This window comes from Acanthaster planci, linkage group LG16, assembly GCF_054643075.1.
Source record: "Acanthaster planci isolate LZ-2023a linkage group LG16, COTS_SCS, whole genome shotgun sequence".
Taxonomy (NCBI): Eukaryota; Metazoa; Echinodermata; class Asteroidea; order Valvatida; family Acanthasteridae; genus Acanthaster; species Acanthaster planci.
This window is the reverse complement of record NC_141792.1, coordinates 1,831,261-1,852,823: the sequence shown is the minus strand read 5'-3', so window position 1 is coordinate 1,852,823 and position 21,563 is coordinate 1,831,261. Positions and strand designations below refer to the sequence as shown.

Sequence of the window (21,563 nt, the reverse complement as noted above, 5' to 3'; positions counted from 1 at the left end):
AACAGACGTGTTTATGGTACAACAAAAGGCCGCGAAAAAAATTGCGACCGGGTTGCTTTGGGTTTGGTTTCCGAAAAAAAATCTGCCCAAAAGGTGGGAATTATTCAGTAATATTTTGAAAGGAACAAACGTGGAGATATCTGGAGTGTTTGCGCTTTCGTCAGTAGATGAATATCTGGAGGTCAGGCAAAGATCAGACAATCATGGAGTGAATTTATGGTAGGCCTTTTGCGCCGCGAATCATCATGCATGTCACCATCTGGTCATGCGGCTTGTCAACAGACAGACCTCCGATTGAGGCAGACCCGTGAGGTCTCTGTGCCTGTTTTCCTGTCATGCCTGGGTGTTTTTGTTCTTTCTCCGTGCTTTGCTCATGCAAGTACATGTCATCGCAACTTACTGTGGCTTTGAATGCCTACTGATGTCGTCAGTTTATTTGCCTGGAAGTAGAACATCGATTGTCCTTAGTTTGGTTATTGTGGATCAGATGTGCGCGAACCATCAACCGGCCGGTTCTGGCTGTTCACCCAGCGGTAACCCAACAATCGATTCTCCCTAGATCCAACTAAGACTGTAGACCCAAAATCTTGCTCTCTGGCTGAGCTTCTTTTCAAACCCAGCTTAAATTGGGACTTGAGTAGAGACTTGCCAAACACAAACTCATCCAATGGGCTCCATCCGCCAAATTGAATTGGGCTTCATTGTACATTGAAGTGTCAACAATGCTTGATAGGTTTTCCCTTTTGCAGCATGGCAAAAGTTCCGCCCCCAACTCCATGCAGCCACGCCACTAACAAAAGAGGGCCATCGGCCCCTCTCAGTGGGAGCTCTTCTGAAGGCGAAAATTCCGATCTGGAGGACATACCGCCGTCACCATGCAGCAGCACGTCAAGTGGCCCAATATACGTCCGGCCCGCCGGATTTAATCATCATGCGCAGGAAATTGTGCAAGCCGTGCCATTTCGGTCATGCAGATCGGTGAAGTTGAAAAAGAAGATCAAGAAAAATGCCCTGACGACAGACAACTTGCCCTGTCAGCAGGGGACTTTCTCTGGTTTCGACCAGAACAATAACACGAATAACAACAATGTTCGAACGGCTGCACCACCGAGCAAAGCGAAACAGAAGCCCAAAAAAGGTAAGGTGACAGGCGTGAAATGGGTGTGTCATTCCCCAACTGTGCCAACTGCCCCTCCAAGCATGACCGACTTTGTCGGCAATCTGCATCATGCCCAACTGTGGACCTCTGTGGAATCAGTTGTTTTTTCACCTACGTGTAGGCCCTACTGTGCTCTGTTCTCTTAACAATACAGCAACTGATTGCCTGCCTACGCCCTTTTCTTATGACAGAGTGTTTCTTTCCAACCAAAGTTGGGCATGCCCAACTGTGTCAACAAAGTTGGATGGACCCTAGCTGTGTTGCGGACGCATTTGGGGCAGTGACATAGTTGGTGCGTAATAGGCCTGCATAAGGTGCCTTACTTCGTAAATCATTATAAATGTACATGTAACTTGCTTCTCATCTTTAGAAGGGTACAGAGCCCTAGAAGTGACATCCAAGCTGTTTTAGAAGTTGACAAGCCTGACAATTCTTTGTAAAGTTGACGTACTTTTGCAGGGAAAATATTTACATGCTGAGATCTCCAAAATACCGGTATTTGACGTTCACAACACAAAGAGAGCTAAAAATTGTTTGACCTTTAATTTCGCGCCTTTTTTCTCATTGAGGTAAAGTCTGCTTTAATAGGCCACAGTAGATTTTTGGGACCAGATTGACTTCAGACGAAGGTTACCTGGGAACCAAGTGTATACCCGGGACCAAGTTGACATCCAGGATCGAGTTGACCAGAATTGAATCGCTTCGGGACCGAGCAGACTCAAAAAGCTTCCCATCCATTTTTTTGTCACAGGCTGTAGTCCAAGTCATTGACTTCACGTCATGATGACAGTGGCCTCATCAGTGGTAAAAATGCAACGCTTACGCTATTTTGGTGATCGTTGGAGTTGCCTGATTGATTGGGGGCTTTCAAAGATCCAGAACCATTTGGGGGGGGGTGCTAAACTAAGAAATCTTTCCATGTAACCTTTTTATGGCCTCTCTGAGAGATGAGGCAACATTTTGGAGCTTTTGTATTTTCAGTGTGAAGAAAGAGAAATGAATTAGACCAACAAATTTACTTTGAACAATGTTTTTCAAAAAATAAATTTTGGCTCGGGGGGGGTTGCCATGGCCCCAGTTGGCCCCCAGATTCACCCTCGGTGGCGCAACACTTATAAGTTGATCCTGGCTTTTTTTGTATCCCTGTCACATCTGACACATGATTTTGTAAGTTCAGAACACATTTTCTAATCTCCAAGAGTGATGAATCAATGCAAATTACCTGCCAAACAAATAGTAATAGTTTGAAATTGATTCCAGTGATATTTCCATCATTCCATGTCTAACAAAGGTCAGATGTAACAGGGATTTCTGGAATTACCCTCCTGCAAGAAGTCTCCAACTTTAATTACTTTCCCCTTTCAAAACAATCTTCCAGAGGTTGGATTAAAAAGAAAGGTGATAAATGACAGATGGGAGAAGGATAAATGAATAAACCATTGTGCCAATCCAACAATTACAACCAACAATCGGTGCACTTTTCTTAAATGTCCTCTCCTTTTGCCTCCAATCCCTTGGCTTTTATCATTAAGCTTCTCGTTTCCATTTGCAGTCTACACTCCCAAAGTACTGCGTGAACTAGAAGTCCCGTGCTCTATGTTAATTAACAGAACTGCCTTTCATCCTGGGCCCAACCAAAAAAAATACTTGTTCTCCATTCCAAAAAATAGGGTGGAGTATTTTGTTTTATTCGAGGGAGGGGTTTTTTAGTGTTTGTTTGTTTGTTTGTCTTTTATGTTTAGCACTCCTTTTTTTGTTGCCAGAAATTCTGGAATGACGGTTAATAAGCCAAGGGAGAAAGTTACATTTATTAATGTGCAAAATTCCCACTTCATTTGTACGTGTAGACTGCGGTGTATTTTCACTGGTTGGTTGAGGATGTCTGCATTTCAGAAACAGGTGCTTTTGTGTACAAATAGAAAAGGGCAAGCCACTTTTATTCAAAGGCTGTCGGTAACACCCATTTGTCAAACATGAACAAAACAAATATCACATTTGCATTGTGGCTGTTATACAACACAGCAGTGTTCCAACAAGCTTAAAGAAGAAAAAACATCAAAAATCATTACACTGGGCATGGTGCACCAAAAAAATGAACTTACGGGTTAACTGGTTAAAAGTGATAATAGCAAGAGAGGTCATTTGGCGGTTGTTTTTTCAAATGAAATGAACAACACTGAGGGATTGCATGCAAAAACAAGTCTGTTGAACCGTTTTTGCACCCCATTCAAACTTCAACAGACACATTATGTTGACAATTTATTTCCATTTTAACATGTTCTCCAAATCACCCCCCCAAAAAAAGAGGTTAGAAAATATAAAAATTGTAGATTGTGTTGCAAAAAGAGTAGCTTGGGAAACAGGAAGCATAACTTTCTTTAAACCTTTGAACAAACACCCTAATTTTAATATGGCTGTTATCTGTATCCTGTGATGTGTATTGAGATACTTCCAGATATTTGTAGAAATAAATTTAGAACCTTCAGGGTAGGTCTACTCTTAAATGAACCAGCGTTTTGTCGCCCAAGTCTTTCATTTGAATAAATTTTACTTGCTTTTTTTTCTAACCCTAAATGAGTCTTCATTGATATGTCCACAAGAACATGTCCATGTACATGTAGGTGGTACTCTTCATGGAGAAGCTGTGGAAACTTTACACTGTCAATGTGCATGACTCGCACCTCACATGGTCTTACACAAAAGTCGATTGGATCGGGGAATAGTCAGCCCCATATTCTTGAATCTGCATGAACGTGACATAAAGATTATCCCATGTACAGCTCTAAATTAATTTTTCCCCAAATGATTTCTAAACATCAGTGTTTCCCCTGCCTATTCAAATGTCTGGCGGCCCACCTCACTGATTTGAGTGACCGCCTCAGGCTTTTCTGTTGAATTTACCACCTCACACTTAAAATAGACAAAGACAGAAGGAAAAAGGCAAAATAAGTTAGATATTTTGAAATAAATCAGTTTTAAATCATTCAGAATGATAAGGAAGAATACAGAATACAAGATCAATTTATTTTAGAGGAGAAATTTGGAGTAAATTTACTACTAGACTATATAGAATTATTTTAGGCTTTTTAAAAAACACTTGCTTTTGTTTTAGGCGCTAGAATTTTGGCAAAATATTTGAGAGCACCTCACATATATCAGTACCCAGGGGAAACCCTGCTAAACATACATGTACACATTATAGGAGAAAGTACATACATGCACACATGTACCCTTGTATAATACAGGGGTGAGATTTCTCAGCTTTTTAGCTGATTTCAGCTTTTTTTGTTACGGATTTCAGCAGTTTTTCCTCGCTGGCTGTGTACAAAAGTACAGGAGATTTTCACTGTTCAGCTTCTTTATGCCTTTTTTCAGCTGTTTTCAGCATCCGGTATTTTTGGTCAATCTCACCCTGATGATAACACAGTTTACTACATGTATCTTTTCCATACTCTTTTCCGTCTTTGTTCCAAGAGTGTTTATGAAGTAAGAGATGCATTATTTGATTTATCGACTTAAAGGGTTTTGTACATACGTGTAGATGGTATAATCTACCTTCATGTACAGTACATGAACATTAGTGGAGAGCATTCGTTAGGGGGGTGTTGTGTGTTTGGGTAGTGGTGAGGAGCAGGGTTATTGATTTTTTAGAAATAAAAACAAATTTTAAAAATCAGATTTTAAAAATTAAAATCAGATTTCTTTTTTATTTAAGTAAGATTTTGTTATTTCTATAAAAATTGGAGACAAGTTGGTTCAATTGTCTAATCCAAAAGAAGCAGATTAGCTGCATGTGTAATAGTTTTCGTTTATTTATTTGTTTTGTTACAAGTTCAACATATTTGGATTTGAATTAAGAAATTTAAACCAAGTAATTTGAGTGAATTCACAAACAACCTTGTCTTAGCCTTGGTGAAATAAATGTACATGCAGTACTACCGGTAGATGTACCCTCAGAGAGGACACTTTCTTCAGAGACAGGTATGGTCTATGTACCAAGGATGAAGTGCATACCAGGTTTTAAACCGGCAAGCTCTGACAAAACCAAAGTTCACAAGGATTTGCTAACAGGGTACTTACATGTACATGTACATGTATACATGCATCAAATGACTAATGAGTGAGAAACGTTTCATGAATAACATGTATTTACATGTATTTTACATGTTACATGTAGGTACAGAAAATGCTGGTATTTTACCTTGCTCTGTGTGCGAAAAGCAGTCTTGTTTTGTTCGTAATCCAGCTCCACAGAGCAATGACTTACATGTAGGCTTGATTACAAATCAATTTATTAAGGGCATTTATTAAGGGGTATTTAGTGGTTTCAGTTATACTGCATAATGACTGTAGTTTCTAATTTTAATAAAATACATGTGTACCTCTATATAAAAGGTAGATATGCACTGTACACTGATATCTTACCAGGTCAAATTCTGAAATGGGAAATTGAAATCAAGTAAAATTAAATCATGATTATAAATCCTTCGCATCAAATACACTTACTGAATCCAAAAAGCTGATTTAAATCAAACCAAGTGGACGGAATTGGACATAAAAATCTTGCCAACCCAGATTTTCTGTATTAAACAAGTGTGCATCCATGCTTCTTTAAATTACTAGTAGGAACGGGAAGGCCCACAGAGGGGGGATTTGTTGTTTAAAATGTGCAAAACCTGCAAACATTTCCAATCAGCAAAAAAACAATTCAAAAATTGAACCAATTTGCTTGTTTCCTCCCAAATTAAATGTGTTGATTTAAATCAATGAATTTAAATCGCGATTTAAATTAAAATCAGTGATATAAAATCAGCCAAACCCTGGTGAGGAGGGGGGCAAGAGATTGGGTTGAATGACTAGGGATGGCGGAAAGGGGGAGGGTTATATAGGGCAGTTGAAGAATGGAAAGGGTATGGAATAGTGGCAGAATTGGGGCTGAACTACCATAGTTTAATCAAATTGCATATTAATATTTTTATATAATATATATTCCTATTTATGCACGTTCTAAATGTTTGCACTCAGATTTTGGATAAACAGACCTTAGGGTTACAGTGACTTATCTCACTTTTGTTTATCCTGGCCAACCCAGGATAAACGATCATCACATTTATCATAGCAGGTTAAATACATGTGGTTTCCCTTGTTCAGTGTGCTTTGTTCTTGTATATTTGTAAGTAATGATTTATTTGTTGTTTTGAATGTTTGTGTCTGTAGATGATTGATGTTCAAGAATGGCCCAATAAATAATAATACACCATAATGTAAACGTGAATGCGCTTAATGAAGTTATGTGCATGATTTTTACATTTGAGAGTCTCTTTGCCATATAAATGCTATGGCCTGCATCATATGTTGGCCACTATTGCTAGGAAGATCGTTATTGTGTTCACACGTGTGAAAAGCAGTCTTTGACAATGTATCATCTCGGCACCGTGTCCTTCAGATGCTTAATAAAGCAGGTTGTTCATCTATGATGCCATAGTAACTGTTGCATGGCAACCATTCTCATTTACATGCACACGTGTGTTTTCCCTGGGATTTACCTTCCTTAATTATCATCTCTTTCTTGCACCGTTTGTGAATTTAATTTCAGTTTTGATAAAAGTGTTTCATTAGCATATTTGCGCATGTACAACATTGTTCAACGAGTTAAAAAAAAAATTATTTAAGACGTGTGCTGCTTGTGTGGCTTTTGCCCATGTTCGTAAACTTGGGGTTTATTTGGTTAAATGCTTTGTATTTTCAGTTTGAATAACTCCCCTTCCAGAATCCTGATATTTATCAAGCTCCAACTCGCCATAGTTTTCCTTCGTTTATTTGTAGGTCGGTTTCATTTTGTTCACTGTGTTTGACATGTTGTATATGTAGTTTCATTTTTTAGTTGGTTCTGTTTTTGTGTGCAAATACAGACCATCATCAGACCCTAATTTTTTGGGCTATAAAAAATTAGAGTAAAGAAAATATCATTTACCCAACCAACCACCCTAATTTATATTTCATTGTTATAGGAAACACAACTAATTTTTTGTTTGGCCTTATGGACATAGCCGGAGGTTTAGTTGTGATAATAACAATTGAAATTTATATATGCCTTTTTCCGCTGTGATGGTTGAAGATGCAGCACACATGACTGGCATTAGAGTTAAAAAGTCATAAAAGAAAAGATTTGAAATAAAAGACACAGACTTTGAGATGAGGTCAGGTATATTTTATTTATTTTTCTTCTCGGTTTCTTTGTGCAAAATATGACAGGTTGGATCATGTTCGTCACCACATGATTCATCACAGAAATGTGTCAAGGAAAACGGTTGCCGAGCTAACTCTGTGAAATTACTGTTTGATGATTCGCAGATCCGCTGCCAATGAAACTGCGAGCCTTACCTCAGTCTTTCTGGCAACAGCCGAATTCAGTCAATGCGGTACCTCCGGGGAGTATGTACACGGTCCTTCCCCCCGTCTGCAAAACAGACCCGCCATCTATCGCCGAGATAACAGGTTGGTTCTGGTGTTTCATGTCAGGGTGCACCGCCCTGGATTTGCTTTCTTTTTTTTTAGCCTTTTAAACTGCGAAATGCATTTCCCGAAGAGTGAAAATTATTTTAAAGTGTAAAAATTGTTGAAGTGGGGATGCCAGTATTTTGGGGGGCAAAAACCATATTTCACTGGCAGGCTTTTTCAGTTGAAATATTTGGCTGATTTGAGGCCTGATCAAGGAATTTCAAAGCTTTTCTGGCCTCACTTTCAAGCCCCGGACGAGAAACGTGAAAGGCATTTGTGTAGCTGTAGCATAAAAAGTCCATCCAACGGGTGTAAAGTTGAGCCTTCATTTCTGAAAATCATAAGCGTCATATGCTGTGATCATTATGTGCATTCTTTTTCACCAACAGATACGCGGCCAATTACACCGCCATCAGACAGTGACGAGAAGGAATCCCTCGCAGTCGTAAAAAGCGAGAAGCCCGAGAGAGCGAAAAGCACAGAAAAACCACAGCCGCAGGATGCCGCCGCATTGCGAGAAGGCGCCTTGGACGCGGCTGCTGTAGAGGTAGTAAAATCCAAACCGCCCAAGCCTCCACCCAGGAGAACTGTGAGAGTGTCGGCAAGCAGTGCCGACCTGCTTGCCAAACTCTTCGACGGGATCGAAAACGACAAGAAAGCACCGGTCGCCCCAACTGCCAAAAGAGGAAGGTGAGTTGTGATGGTCGCGCCATTCAATCTTCCTGTAACCATGACGTCAACATGCGTACTGTACAACTGTACACTAGGGTTGTAGTCGAGTTTGTGGTATTTCCATCACAAGGTCATCTAGTCCTGGGCCAAGTCACGAGCCATGCAAATAAGCTGTGACAAAAGCAGTCCTTTTTCATTGTTCAGCCTGCCGCCTGTGACTGGACCGACTTGTGATGGCTTTGACTGCACCCTCGATGGGCGTTTTCTCATTCCGTGGAAATAGAACTCATGGAGAACTCATGGAATCATACTTCCAATCTCCTGGTCTGGGAAAGTGAATGAAATGTTGTAAAGTGACAAAATTCATATAATGACAGAATTCATTAGAAAGTCATGGAATTTTGAGAGGCCCAATTTTTAAAAATTAACACTTTGGACATTCATAATTTAGCATCAGAAATCAGAAACCAGATATTTCAACTTGATAAAAATGAAACAAATTTTCCTCAAAATACTTCTATCGTGCATTTTGGTTAACTGGGTCATGTTTTCATGAAAAGAAAATTGGCAAAGTGGCTTCCTGTTGTTGTCCTAAGGATGCAGAAATTATAGGGCTTCAATAACTTCAAAGCCTTGGATCATACAGGTCTAGTACCCAGTGATCTCTAGCTGAATATTGGGCAGGCTTTGAACCAACTTACGAACCAGGCCTTGTCAACCCAGGTCACGGTCCTATAGTTGAGATGAATTTGTTAAAAGAAAAAACAAATTAATTATGTGGTTGCTTGGTTTTTGACGATTTTACAGACCTAAACGAGAAAGTAGCCACCCGCATCATAGTAAGCTTCTCGTTAATAAGGACGACCCTTACATGATTGATGCGGTGTCCGACAGCCTTCTGCCATTGTTGAGCATCGAGTCCAGCCGGCAGAGCGTGGGGCCGGCGTCGCACCTCTCCGTGGTGTCGGTGAAGGACGGCGACAAAACACTGACATTGCCAGCCTTGAACGTCGAGCAGAACTACCCCGCCATGCTCACGGAGCTCGTCAAGGCCTTATAGTGGTCATGAAGCTTCCTGCATCTACTTCTTCAAAATGTTCAGCGACATGGTTCCAGAGGGTAAATTGCAGTTGAAGATTGGCAATTTCCCAAGCTGTTTTGGTTTAAGACTGACTACAAGGGGGATGTTGGACCAAACATCCGAAGGAAACGGGAAGTCGGTGAAAGGAAATTATTCTGGTGTCTAATGTGGTAAAGACATTTAAACCATGAGTGTGTGTTCTCCAGTAATGTACTCGTACTCAGAAGCTCAAGTGCTCGTACTCAGAAACCAGAAACTTGCACTCAGCTGGCAAAATGTCCAGACTTTCATTGTACTCGGCAATCTGCATACTTGGGGAAAAAAGTATTCAACTACAACACTTGTTTTCTTGTGTGACCTTGTTACGTGTACGTGGGCTAAACAAAACTGACAGTGCTGGAGCATTTTGCCGGACCGTTTTTTGGGCTTCATTTAACACCATGCTGCCTTCTCTGGTTTCAACTCCAATTCATCATACGAACCTAAAAACTGCCAACTTTCTTTTCTTACAATTTAAATGTTGTTCGTACTTTTATGTTACAGTCGTCTGTAACCTTGCATTCCAACGACAACAAATTTTGTCTCGGTGGAAAGGCATTCATGTATGCCTGTCTTGATATCAGAACTTATAAAAAAAAACATGTTCAACCTTAAAAACATCCCACAAAAAATGACTTACTACATTTATATCAATTCTAACACCTCAAGTAATCCAATTCGAAAGCACCTTGACTAAGAGAAACGTTTATTCTAATTTTGGTAGAAGTTACATTTCATTGTTTTACTGAAATGACAAATTCACGTTTGCAAACATTCTTGTCTGTACAGGATGCGTTTTCCGAACATTTTAGAAATATAAACTATTTTTTGGTCATTGTTTGAAAAGTCAAATATATCAATAGTTAAAGTGACGTACTTATCGTTGTAAATAGCAAAAATTCATATTGTACAAAGACTCGTTCCAGAGGTTATTTTATTACAAGTATGTTGTGTGAAAAAAAAAGAGTTCTTATATTTAACTTAGAGCAGGTGATTTGCGACTTGGACTGCGCAAATCTTATATAGACTGCCCTATGACTGGGGCATTGTCTATTTTAGGGTGTGTAAAGCCTGCCGTTGAACTTCAAGTTAAATTCAAACCATCAATTATTTCATATGATATAAAAATATGGACAGGGTTCCATATGTGGATGCCGCTTGACCCCCCGTGCATTAACCCTTAGAGACTGGTCCGAAAAATTCTAAGCATTTTCTCAGCAAATGACTCGGCATTCCCCCCCCCCCCCCGAATTGAATTTTTCTAGACATGTTTTTGCTGTCTGATGGCTAATGGGTCACTGTAGGGAATAATTACTGGCATCCATATATGGAACTCTTTCCCAAAAATATATAGATAAAGCTGTTTAACAGTTTTTTAACAAAAATCAGGTTTTTCTGTCAGTTGTGTGAAATTAGAAACAATTTTGTGATTCCTCTGAAATCTGGAGTAATTCAGTCTCCTTGGAAGAAGTGTTTGTCTTGAAAGAACAAATTCTGGGAACGTAACGTAATACTCTTTGAATACGTGTAGCTCATGTCAGGAATATTTCACAATCTATTTTCAGAACCAAAAACACTCAACCCTGTGAACCCAACATTCGTACACTAGGTCACAGGCTTTTTAAACTGTTACAGTTGAGCCTCGTTAATAAGAGCTCTGTTCATACAAGATTCTGCTTCTAACAGGAATAATTATAATTCCCAATCCCTTGTTTACCATTGTTTTCATTCCTGATAATACAAAGGTTCCTGTTATAACAAGGTAATTTGCCAAGTCCAAAGAGCCTTTTATTAACGAGGTTCAAGTGTGTCTGGAAAATGACACCAGTATACTTGTGAACAATGCAAGTTCCACACCGTTCGCCGTCTGTAACAGCTAGATATAGCTCTGCAGATAAAATCACCTCCTTCAGTCAGGGATTGGCAGGTCACATTTGTAACATACCTGGCAAATTCTGCGTTTTATTGTACAGTACCCTGTGCCAAAATCTTCAGTCATGCCAGGGATGAGTGGGTTCTTTTTGGTTTAATCCTTCACTGGCAAGATTGTCAAAAAGTACTGTTACGAAAAATCACTCGAGGGCATCCAGTCTGATGCCTTCCACTTGGTGAAAATGATGCGCAACTTTACGTAGCCTACTGTAGAGTGTTGAGGTCATAATTGTGTCTTGACGGTTTTGGCATACAGTTTTGAAGCTCAGTAGTGGTTGTTAGACAAGCATACAGGGTTGGATTTTTGAGCATGTGACCAAAGATTTCACTCGATTAAGAGGAGTAGATGGTCGGGTTTGAACTTATTTTAGCTAAACCGCTGGTCAGTGTTTTCCATACCAGTGTGCCCGTGTATTCCAGTCCAGCGTAAGTAAATTTTAAGGAATATTTTTGATGTTGGTTGCATCTCTCGTTGTACAATTGGTTGTATTCATGAAACTGGTTCCCTGTGCACCCAAGTATGAAAAGGGTTGTTGATGACCAGTGGTGGGACAGCACCCCCAGGCCTGAATGGTCAATTGGATAGACCAAGCATCCATTGCCAGGCAGCGTTGGTCTAACTGTGGTCATCACTCCAATTGCCCTGACTTTAACTGGCAAAAAATAGCCACTTTAAAGTCACGGACAAGCCTAGATGCGATGTGATGCCTGGATTAATCTAGTTCTGTGATCACCGGGACAGACAAGGCTTACAAAAAGTATGTCATTTCTGTTTTACAACACCCATGAATTCTGTACCGTTGAATTTGAGAAGTCTAAGTTTCAAGCCAAACTAACACAAAATTCTGTTGCAGTTACACTGACAATTTAATGAAATCTTTTTCCCCGGCAAGGTACAAATGTATTTGCACCAGACACTCCATAGCAGCCATTTACATGTATACTCAACTGAATATCATACCGCGAATTTGCTTGCCATAAATATGGACATAGAGACAGCCGTAGCAGTGATTGTTTGGTGAATAGAGTAACTAGTCTGATTGCTGTTGATATTTTCTCTCTGGGAGTGAGAGTGGTAGAAGTGGCTTGCTCTTGGCTACTGAAGAGACAGCATCCATGAATGGGATGTCATGATGGAAGCCGCTTCTCGGTCATTTTAAATACTGGTTACTGTTTGAAAAAAAAAAAAGTTTCTTTTTTTTTAAAGCTTTATAACAAAATGCTGCTTTAACATGAAATTTACTTTTGGTTTGCTTTGCTTTTATTTTCCTTTTCGTTTTATTTACTATACATGTAAATCGTCCAAGTTTTTAAGTTTGGCTTTGACTGCTGTTGTTTTTAAGGTTGCAAAGTTTCGGTAGGGCGTGTGCTGCAGTCGGATTTGCTAACTTAAAACCTAGTGCTGTGTGCTGTGAACATCAGCTGTACATTTGCAGCACCTCTGTTTGTCACGTGCATTCGATTATTTTCTCTTGGTGGGGATCGAGTCATACGAGTGTATCTGCTCATGATGAGAAATAAAATAACTGGAGATGTCTTTATCAACGTCAATGTGTTTGGTTTGTCACCTGAGATGACTGTTGTCTGTTCTGTTCGTGTCGACATTTTCGCTGCTTTTTTTTTTGATAGCGTGTCAACCCCAGAGCAAACTATTCAATATTGTGGAAAGAATTTTGCAACCTGAGTCTACTTCAGCACTTGTGTACGAAGTCCATGAGGAGTCAAGAAAATTTTTTCAAGTATTGAAAAAATTGGAGATTTTTCTCAGTCTCAGATTCGTGTCTTTTCAGGATTTCCGCAATGAATGACCTCTCTTGAGATGACTTTTGGTGGAAGAAGGGGCAAGGATGGAATATTCTTTCCCACATTGAGCCTCGTGTGGACCAAGCAAGGTCTATGCAAAGCAAGGGTGTCCCCCGCTCTGAAAAGCAGTCTTAGAGACATTTTAGAATTTAGGTTATCAACACAAGAGGAAGATAAGCACTCTAGGATTTTGGCATCAACAAAAATCTAGCTCAACAGAGTGTGAAAAAAGTGCAAGAAAATTGCGTATTTTCTTTGAAGAGTTTCTTTACGAGAAAAAGCAATATCCCCGTAGGATAGTGAACGTGCATGTTTGCAGTGACCAATTGGATTATTGTTGATTTTTAAGGTATTTTCTATTTCAGTGCATTTTATCTAATTGAAGTCCTGAATTCGATTAAATGCCTGTTTAATCTCAAACCTTATTTTTTTCATTTTCTGTTGCCATGGAAACCATGCCGTCGGCCACATTCAATAAAAACTACCGGTCTTTCGTACAGTAAATTTTTCAATGTACATGTACGTCCGGGGACTTTCAAATCTTGCTGAATGTTGTCAAGCATTTCTCGACCGACTTCATCGATCGTTGGCACCATATGTCATATGAGATATCCCACTCAAGGACAAATGACAGTCATACCATTTCTGCTTTCATGCACGTAAAACTCTTTTATTCCCTCCAAGTATACCACATATGTAAATACATGTACTTATTTAAAATATGTACACATTTTGAAGTATATACGTTCCGACGTGCAAACTTCCACAGCTTTAATACAGAGAATAAAATCCCCCTACACACGCAATAAAATGAATATATCCAAGAATTTCAAACTTTGAAGTTGAAACTGTACATGACCTTTTCTTACAAGTCACATTATAAACATGCCACATTCTTCACGCCTCTTCACAGAAAAACAAGTTGCTTCGTCTTTTAAATACAAAACCATATCACTGCATGCAATGTTTAAACTTGTTCACAAAGACTGACCGAAGCCTTCTGTATCTAGTTATCATACGAGGGGATTTCAATCCGAGCAGCGAATGCCATCCAATGAAACTCTGGAAAGCTTTCTTGAAAAAGGGTGAACTCGGGAAAAAGACGTGTCTCCCCAAGGTTCCACGTGGCAGAACTGACTCGGAAGCCGTGACCATTTTTTGTTGTTTTACACTGCCCACGACCCGACACATTTCACATCGCGCAACGTTTCCTAGTTTTATTTTCAACAATCAAGCCTAGGGCAGTTTCCAAAAAGATCTAGGATACCTTAAAAAAAAATGACACAGGTTCAATTACGCTCAATGAGCCAGATTCTCATCTAGTATTAGGCAAGATTAATTAAAAAATCCATATGTAGTATATTTGTATTCTTAACAATGAAACAATGTTGTCTTATTGAGAATTATATTTGAAAATTAGCATTAACCTAATTTTTCCATCTATGGATGAGGCAGTACGAACACATGGAGCATAAATGGTGATGAAAACAATGCGTTACACCGGAAACTTTTCAGAGCTGTGACGGACGGTGTTGTATTTGAGTCCATCACAAGTCCTTGTGAGTCCCTCACGTCATTCACTGTTTTTAATTAGCCAATTCACGAGATATTTAAATGAGCTGTGACAAAAGCACTCACTTGCCATTGCTCACCCTGTTTTTACCTGTGACTGCACTTGTGAACGGACTTGTGATGGTCTCGCGTAAAACGCTGGTGACGGTGCTCTCTCAGGAGCTGTTCAAAATAACTGAGTGTAATCTCTATACATGGATCAGAACGACTGGTTTATTAACATTTAAAATCATTTCACTGGCCAATGGCACATCTAAGAATGACAGATGTGTTTTACCTGATCTTCCACTTTGTCACATTTTAACTGAGGTGACGGAGCTACGTTATGCATTTTTTCCCCCTCAAGTTATGAATACAGGTACAACTTAAAATCACTGGGCAGTGGAGGTACGAGCCATGAATGTGAAGAGAATGCTAAATCTGTATTAAATTCAATGATTTCCACTGCCGCGAAACAGGAAAATGACTTCTAGAATTTGGGGAGTGCCTACATGGATGTGATCTTCAAAAGCCTACATGTATCTGCCTCAAGCAGAAGCACCCCCTCATCGGTTGAAAAGAGCAGCTGTTCATAACGAAGCACCCTTAAATGCATGCATTTCAGAGTTGTTTGTGCACCAGCGAAGTGCTACTTCAGGCCAAAGGAGCGTCCGTTGCTAGGAAAATTGCGCCCTCTCTTGGTCCAGCTGGGGGCTCATTGTTGAAACTCTAAAGGGGGTATTTTGGAGGAACCAGTACCAAGTATATGTACAGTGATGTACATGTAAGTGCTATGAGCCAAAACAGCAATATGTGTATTACTGCACAAATTGCCGAATGATACAGGCCGGCATGCTCCGAACACTTTGGCAACTGAACATTAACAGATTTCTTAGCAAGAAACAGATAATAGGCACCAGTTCACCTGAAAATGAAAGAAGTAAGGAAGTAAGTCTTGTGAAAGAAGAAAGACTCAAAGTAAGTGTATAATGACACTTCAAACAAATCAAGAAAATCAGTGATGAGTATAAACAATGGTTTTTCAAGAACAATTTCAAACGGTTTTTTTTTCAGTAACCTCATCTACGTAATGGTTTCACAGATTAGTTTGTTTATACTAAACAAAACATTGACGGGAATGTTCCTGGTCACTTTGTGAGAAAGCATTATAACACGGGATTTGGCAAAGAATGCTTGAATCGTTTATAAAAATCAATAACACACTTTGGTAAGATTACTCAGGTGAGTTTTGCAAGGTAAAAAAGTTGCACTTAAAGTCACACGTGACGTGCTTCAAAAATAAATACATGTATCACTTACGTTTGAACTTTGCTTTTTTAACACGTAGATGGTGTCTGCATTGACTGACCTTTCTAGCCCTGAAATTTTCATGCATTTAAAATTGCCTCAAGAATAATGGCTATAATCCTAAAACATATGCATTCAAAGAGCGAAGCACAACATGCACGGTTGCCATGGGTACGGCCAATCAGCATCAACGATGCAAATGGGTAAAAACAACATCTCATAATCTGCAAATGAATTGAAGGAATTTTAGCTGGTTTGTTGAGACGCAGGGCATTTCCTTGTGAACAAACCCCTCCGGCAACCTGGAGTTTTCCGTCTCAGCGGGGACTTCATCAAACTGTTAAGCTTTCAACAGTGCGGCAGTTTTATGTTAAAAGACTTACTCCTGATGCTGAATTATTTTACATGCACATTTAACATCATACACTGTCATTTATATCGTCATATACAAATCAATATTCCTTGCATCTTGATTCTCTAGGATAATAAATTTTTATCACTCAAGACCAATGAGCTTGCTTTGGATTAATTTTTTTTCTGCATTTATCTATCATTCTGGAGTCACAATATACTTCCCGCCCTTGAAATCGGTGGTACCCAATTTCCTTATTAGGCTATTTACAATTTGGTGTTGGAAGACAGACACGCTGTAACCCGGTTCTCAGTAGTTCTCTAAATCGGTGCTCTTTACACAATTAAGAAGTCTGGCTAATCTTTTCGGCTGGTAACTGGGTCATTCTATGTCACATCACCGGACGAGTTCAACTTCATCCCCTTCGGCTCGGTTCAAATTTGGTTACGGGTTACTGTGGCTGAATAGCACTAATTTTCCTGTTTGGTTTTAGCCCCGAGTGGCCAACAGTTTTTGTGTTGTGAAAAGGTTTTTTTTTTCATTTTCCTTCATTTGAATTTTGGCCAGAGTGGGTACGGCCATCGTTTCTTCAGTTGACCAAATCGCCCAAAACTTTGGACCAAATTCGTCGATACTGGTGTAAAACGTAGACTTCGATCCAGTAAACTTCTTCGCGAACCCAGGTCATTTCATTCATGGGGAGATCGCTCTGTATTCATGTGCTGCACCTTGTCTTTGGAACAATCTACCGCCATGGTTACGATCTTCCCCTTCTCTCCTGAAGTTTCAGAAGGATCTGAAGACTCCTCTCTTCAATGAGGCATTTCATTAATTTCTTTGCGCTAACGCCTTGAGCACCTTGGTGGATCTGTGCGCTCTATAAATCATCATTATTATTATTATAATTCTTATTATTAAAATCAAACAGAATCCAAACATGCCACAGATTAGAGGGGTGGGTGGGGTTTAAACATCCAAAATTTGGGGGGGGGGGGTGATTGGACACAGCATGACCCAACCCTCGGTAGAGTCACACGACACAGTACACCCTAAAATGCCCTAATTATGATTATGATTTGAATTTTCCACCAAAAGTATTTCAATAAAAGCACTCCATACCACATGTGCGTTGACGCTCAACGCGCATGACACGTGTAGTTTAGATACTGCACAGCATGGAAACATGTAAGCATGCATATATATTGTTCTTAACAGTAACGTACAATGGTCACGTTCAAAAAAAATGAAAGCATTGTGGATGAAATGACAAGCGGGAATTGCACAACATCTTAAGATGTTGTTACTTACATCAGCACAGACAGTCACAAGATGTCGGAATTTTTGTTAAAGGAAGCCCGTCAATGAATGCTTAGTGATATGCAATAGACTTACCAGCAGTCCTTAAAAGAGACATGTAACTTTCCGAACGAACAGCCTATGTTATTTACTTCAATTTGACAAGACGTAGAGCTTAGATCAAACAGTATGTGAATTAAGCCATGCATGGAAAGTACCAGTTGCAAAATGATCACCGGACCATTGAAGCATGTAATATGTCGATGACCCAACCTAACAAAGTGAGTCCAAAGTTGCCAGAACAGCTTCAAGTTAAAGGCCTTCGAAAAGAATCTGGCATAATGGATATCGATAGAACCCTCGACATTTTTCACCCTCAAAATGTCAACTTTTTGTCTGGATACCAAACAGAGAGCTCACGTTGCTCTTTCTAATGTGAGCCGAGACAAATTACTGGGGGAAAGAATAGCCCCAAGATTCATTTTGTAGGAGCCAGTCACAGATGTGCAATGTCCATTTATCATGGGGGCAGCCATCTTGCTTTTCTATCATTCAAACCAATGTAACCACACTGAGGCTGGAAGGAAAAATAGTCTGTTCCCCTTCATCAATATGTGAAGCTGCAAGGGGTGTACAGGAAACAAGACATATAAAGCAGCATTGTGAGAGGTCTATGGAAAGTTCGGAATGGTGCGACATTTGAGAAGCCGTCCTGTCAATTTAACACACAGCCGTGCTTGCACCATCGACATTTGAATCTGGGCAGCTCTGAAACTGGACACCACGGTTCATTTCTTCCTCCCCAGGAGAAAAGTGGAATACATAAAAATATATCTGGCAAAGTCTTACTCAATGAACTCAACCTTACCACAGTTAGTTGCTCAAATAACCAGATACTGCCAATCATGAGAATTACAAACATACAGACTCTTTTTTGAAAGAATTTTTTGGTCTCACAACTGGCACGACCAGAAAGACTTGCTCAGCGATCCTTCAAACTGATCCCTTCAAATCCTAAGCCCAGTGGCAGTGTGCTTTGGCAGCAAAGCATGTCTTCAGCGAAACGTTACAGCCGCAAGTTTCAAGTAAAACAACGCTCTGGCAAGCCTCCACTCTCTGAAGGCAGGAGTGCACATGGCAAGCAGGGAAAAAAAGAAGTAAGCATGCAGAAGTGTTTTAAAACTCAAACTCGTACTTTTTTGACTCATACTCAAGAAAATGCATAGGTACTCATACTCGCATGGAAAAATATCACATACTCATGGTAAAGGACTCGTCCTTGATAAAATGTACTCAACCAGAACATTGGTATGGATGTGGGTGTGTGCATTTTATGGCGTCCACTGTACTCCAATCAAAGGGAACAAGTTATATAATAGTATACTTGGTTTGAAGATGGAAACTCGTCTTGGCAACAGCACAAATCATGCGATAGGAGTTAGGAAAAAAAAAGAGTTTAAGTACAAGCAAAGGAAAGTACAAGAGAAGAAATATGAAGTTCTTGACAGTAGCAGATCTTGAAAGGGGAATGCCCTGCACACCCCAACCCCTAATCTTTGGACATTTTTTAAAGGAGTCAACTTTTTCGCTCATTTAGTTCTCAATTGGTTCGTTGATAAATTCGGGGGCAAAACTTATCATGAAAATTACGCCCCGCTCAAGTGATTGGGTTCGCCTCTTTTTGGATCCCCCCGGACCGTTTGTGAACGCCAGACACACCCTTTTTGTACACGCTGGATTCACCAAACCTGCCTCATTGTCTACTTTTGAAGAAATAAATTCCATGGCAAAATATGACTTCGGAAGAAAAAAATACGGTTGCTTGAATATGACAAGTAGGTAAGTAATGAACTCAACGTCTTCAGGAATACTGAGGTATGCTTAGGCTTTGTCCCAGTGTTACGGCTATGGCTACGAAATGCACGTTCTATGGGTGTCACTGGCTAGCGGCTGGCGCCACCGCCCACAAATGCATGTGTTACTCACAGTCACAGCCGTAACTCATCAGACGCAGCTTACGAGTCCATTTATTTTTGTTTTTCTCAGACCATGGTGCTCTCCAGCTCTTGACTACGTGACCTGGCGCGGACCTGCTCCGGCACGCCGCTGAAGCTGGACGAGTAGCCGATCTCCTGCCGTAGCTTTCTGCCCAAGGCCCTGCCCAAGGAGCCCTGAGGGAGAAGGGAAAAAAAAGGAATTCGTTGGAGGAGGGACGAATTATGCGTGACAGACTCTTCAAGACCGTCACCAGACTAGACATGAATAGTAATAAGATCTGACACAAGACCAGTCGCATCACCCGCTACAAGAGACCAGACACAAGCCCAGTCACAAAACCTGGACCCAAGACCAGTCACAAGATCAGTCACAAGACCAGTTGCAAGACCAGTCACAAGACCAGTTGCAAGACCAGTCACAAGACCAGCCACAAGAACAGTCGGAAGACCAGTTAAAAGACCAGTTAAAAGATCAGTCACAAGACCAGTCGTAAGACTTGTCACAAGACCGGTCACAAGACCAGTCACAAGTCATAGGGTTAAGCAACAACAAAGGAATGATTTTCGTTGAAGGTCACCTGAAAAGCCTGTGGAGAATGTCATAGTTTTTTGGGTGGTCCAATTGATCCCCTGATTTTTGACAAATCAGAGGCATGTATGCCCACAATGTCACTCATGGTGGTCTACCACATCAGCAATCACTATGGCCAATTTTTTTTTTATAATGAGGGATTTTACATGTTCATGACACCATATTGCATTGGTGACCCACTCTGTGAAAATGAGTCATAAGCTGCCGGAGCCACTTTTTGAGTTTTCATTTGCATTGGTAAGAGGAAAGTGAGTTTTTTGTTTTGATGTATCACTCAGTTTGGCATCCTGATGAAAGTGGATACTCCATGGTGAAGAATGCTGTGGGTTTTTATTGATTTACACTGCGCAAAATTATCCCAAAGGACTTTTTACTCCAAAGTGGCTCTGGTGACTTAAGACTCATTTTCACCGAGTGGGTCACATTTTATCAGTGCACTTGCAATCTTCCTGGCGTTCACAACTCTCAGCTTCATCTTCAAGTTTCATCTCGGGCAAGGAGACAGCTGGTAGGCCTGACAAATCAGAGGCAACGTCAAAGCTAAGATCGATAAAAAACTTGGTCGGCTAGAAGACCTACCCGGAACGTTGGCTTGGATCGGGCCTTCTCGTCGTGGGGACTGGTGTAGGATCTCTGGAAGGACCGGCCCAGCGTCCCCCCTCCGCTGCTCCTCCTGGGACGACTGTCTCCGGCGCCGCTGAATACGTCTTGAGTTGCTCTGAGTGTTACGATGCAAGGCAAACCACAGAGGATAGGTATTCTACACATTAACCCGAGGAGTACTTTTTTACATCTTGACCTATGTGACCAACACGAGTGACTACTCAAAAAACAGCAAAGAGATTGTGATCGCAACTGGTCAGACATATCAGAAATCAAACCAAATGAATTACAACTTTGAACAAGCTCCAATTTTAAAAAAAAAGCCTTGTTAGGGTCTCACTGCACAAGAACTAAGGACTGTAATGCGACTCCCCACAAGAAACTACAAGCAACGCTACAAGTCGGAACTGCTTCTGTGACAAGCGGCTGGCCTTACCTGGCAGGAATAAGAATGGAGTTGAGCTCAGTGGTCAAGTGCCGTCGGATGATGGTCTTGCTGGAAGGAATGCCCAGAGCATTGGCCATGGCGTCCGAGTCGAACGATGGCTCCAGCACCATCAGAGCGCCGTGCACGCCGGAGTCCAGAAGGTTGTCCGCGTACTCCTGAAATACGGAATAGGGAATACCCAGTAAACGATGACGCCATTTTCATTTTCCTCGAGGACAATTCTGTACTA

The 21,563-nt window shown here is 40.6% G+C and overlaps 2 protein-coding genes across 3 annotated transcripts in view; one reads left to right on the top strand and one right to left on the bottom strand.

Moving 5' to 3' along the window:
- Positions 1-4: 4 nt before the first annotated feature.
- LOC110976517 (uncharacterized) lies at positions 5-12,935 on the top strand. The gene is made up of 4 exons (XM_022229848.2): positions 5-1,138; positions 7,514-7,657; positions 8,050-8,350; positions 9,140-12,935. The coding sequence occupies exons 1-4, from the start codon at positions 751-753 to the stop codon at positions 9,390-9,392; spliced, it is 1,086 nt and encodes a 361-aa protein (XP_022085540.1). The 5' UTR covers positions 5-750; the 3' UTR covers positions 9,393-12,935.
- Positions 12,936-13,829: 894 nt separating this feature from the next.
- kazn (kazrin, periplakin interacting protein) overlaps positions 13,830-21,563 on the bottom strand; it is a 57,697-nt gene continuing 49,963 nt past the window's right edge. For both annotated transcript variants that reach the window (XM_087147504.1, XM_022229822.2), the window contains exons 12-14: positions 21,323-21,489; positions 20,863-21,001; positions 13,830-19,865 (exon numbers count right to left, since the gene is read on the bottom strand). In XM_087147504.1, coding sequence (XP_087003630.1) covers positions 19,737-19,865; positions 20,863-21,001; positions 21,323-21,489 — 435 coding nt within the window. In that variant the 3' untranslated portion in view covers positions 13,830-19,736. The remainder of the gene's footprint in view (positions 19,866-20,862; positions 21,002-21,322; positions 21,490-21,563) is intronic.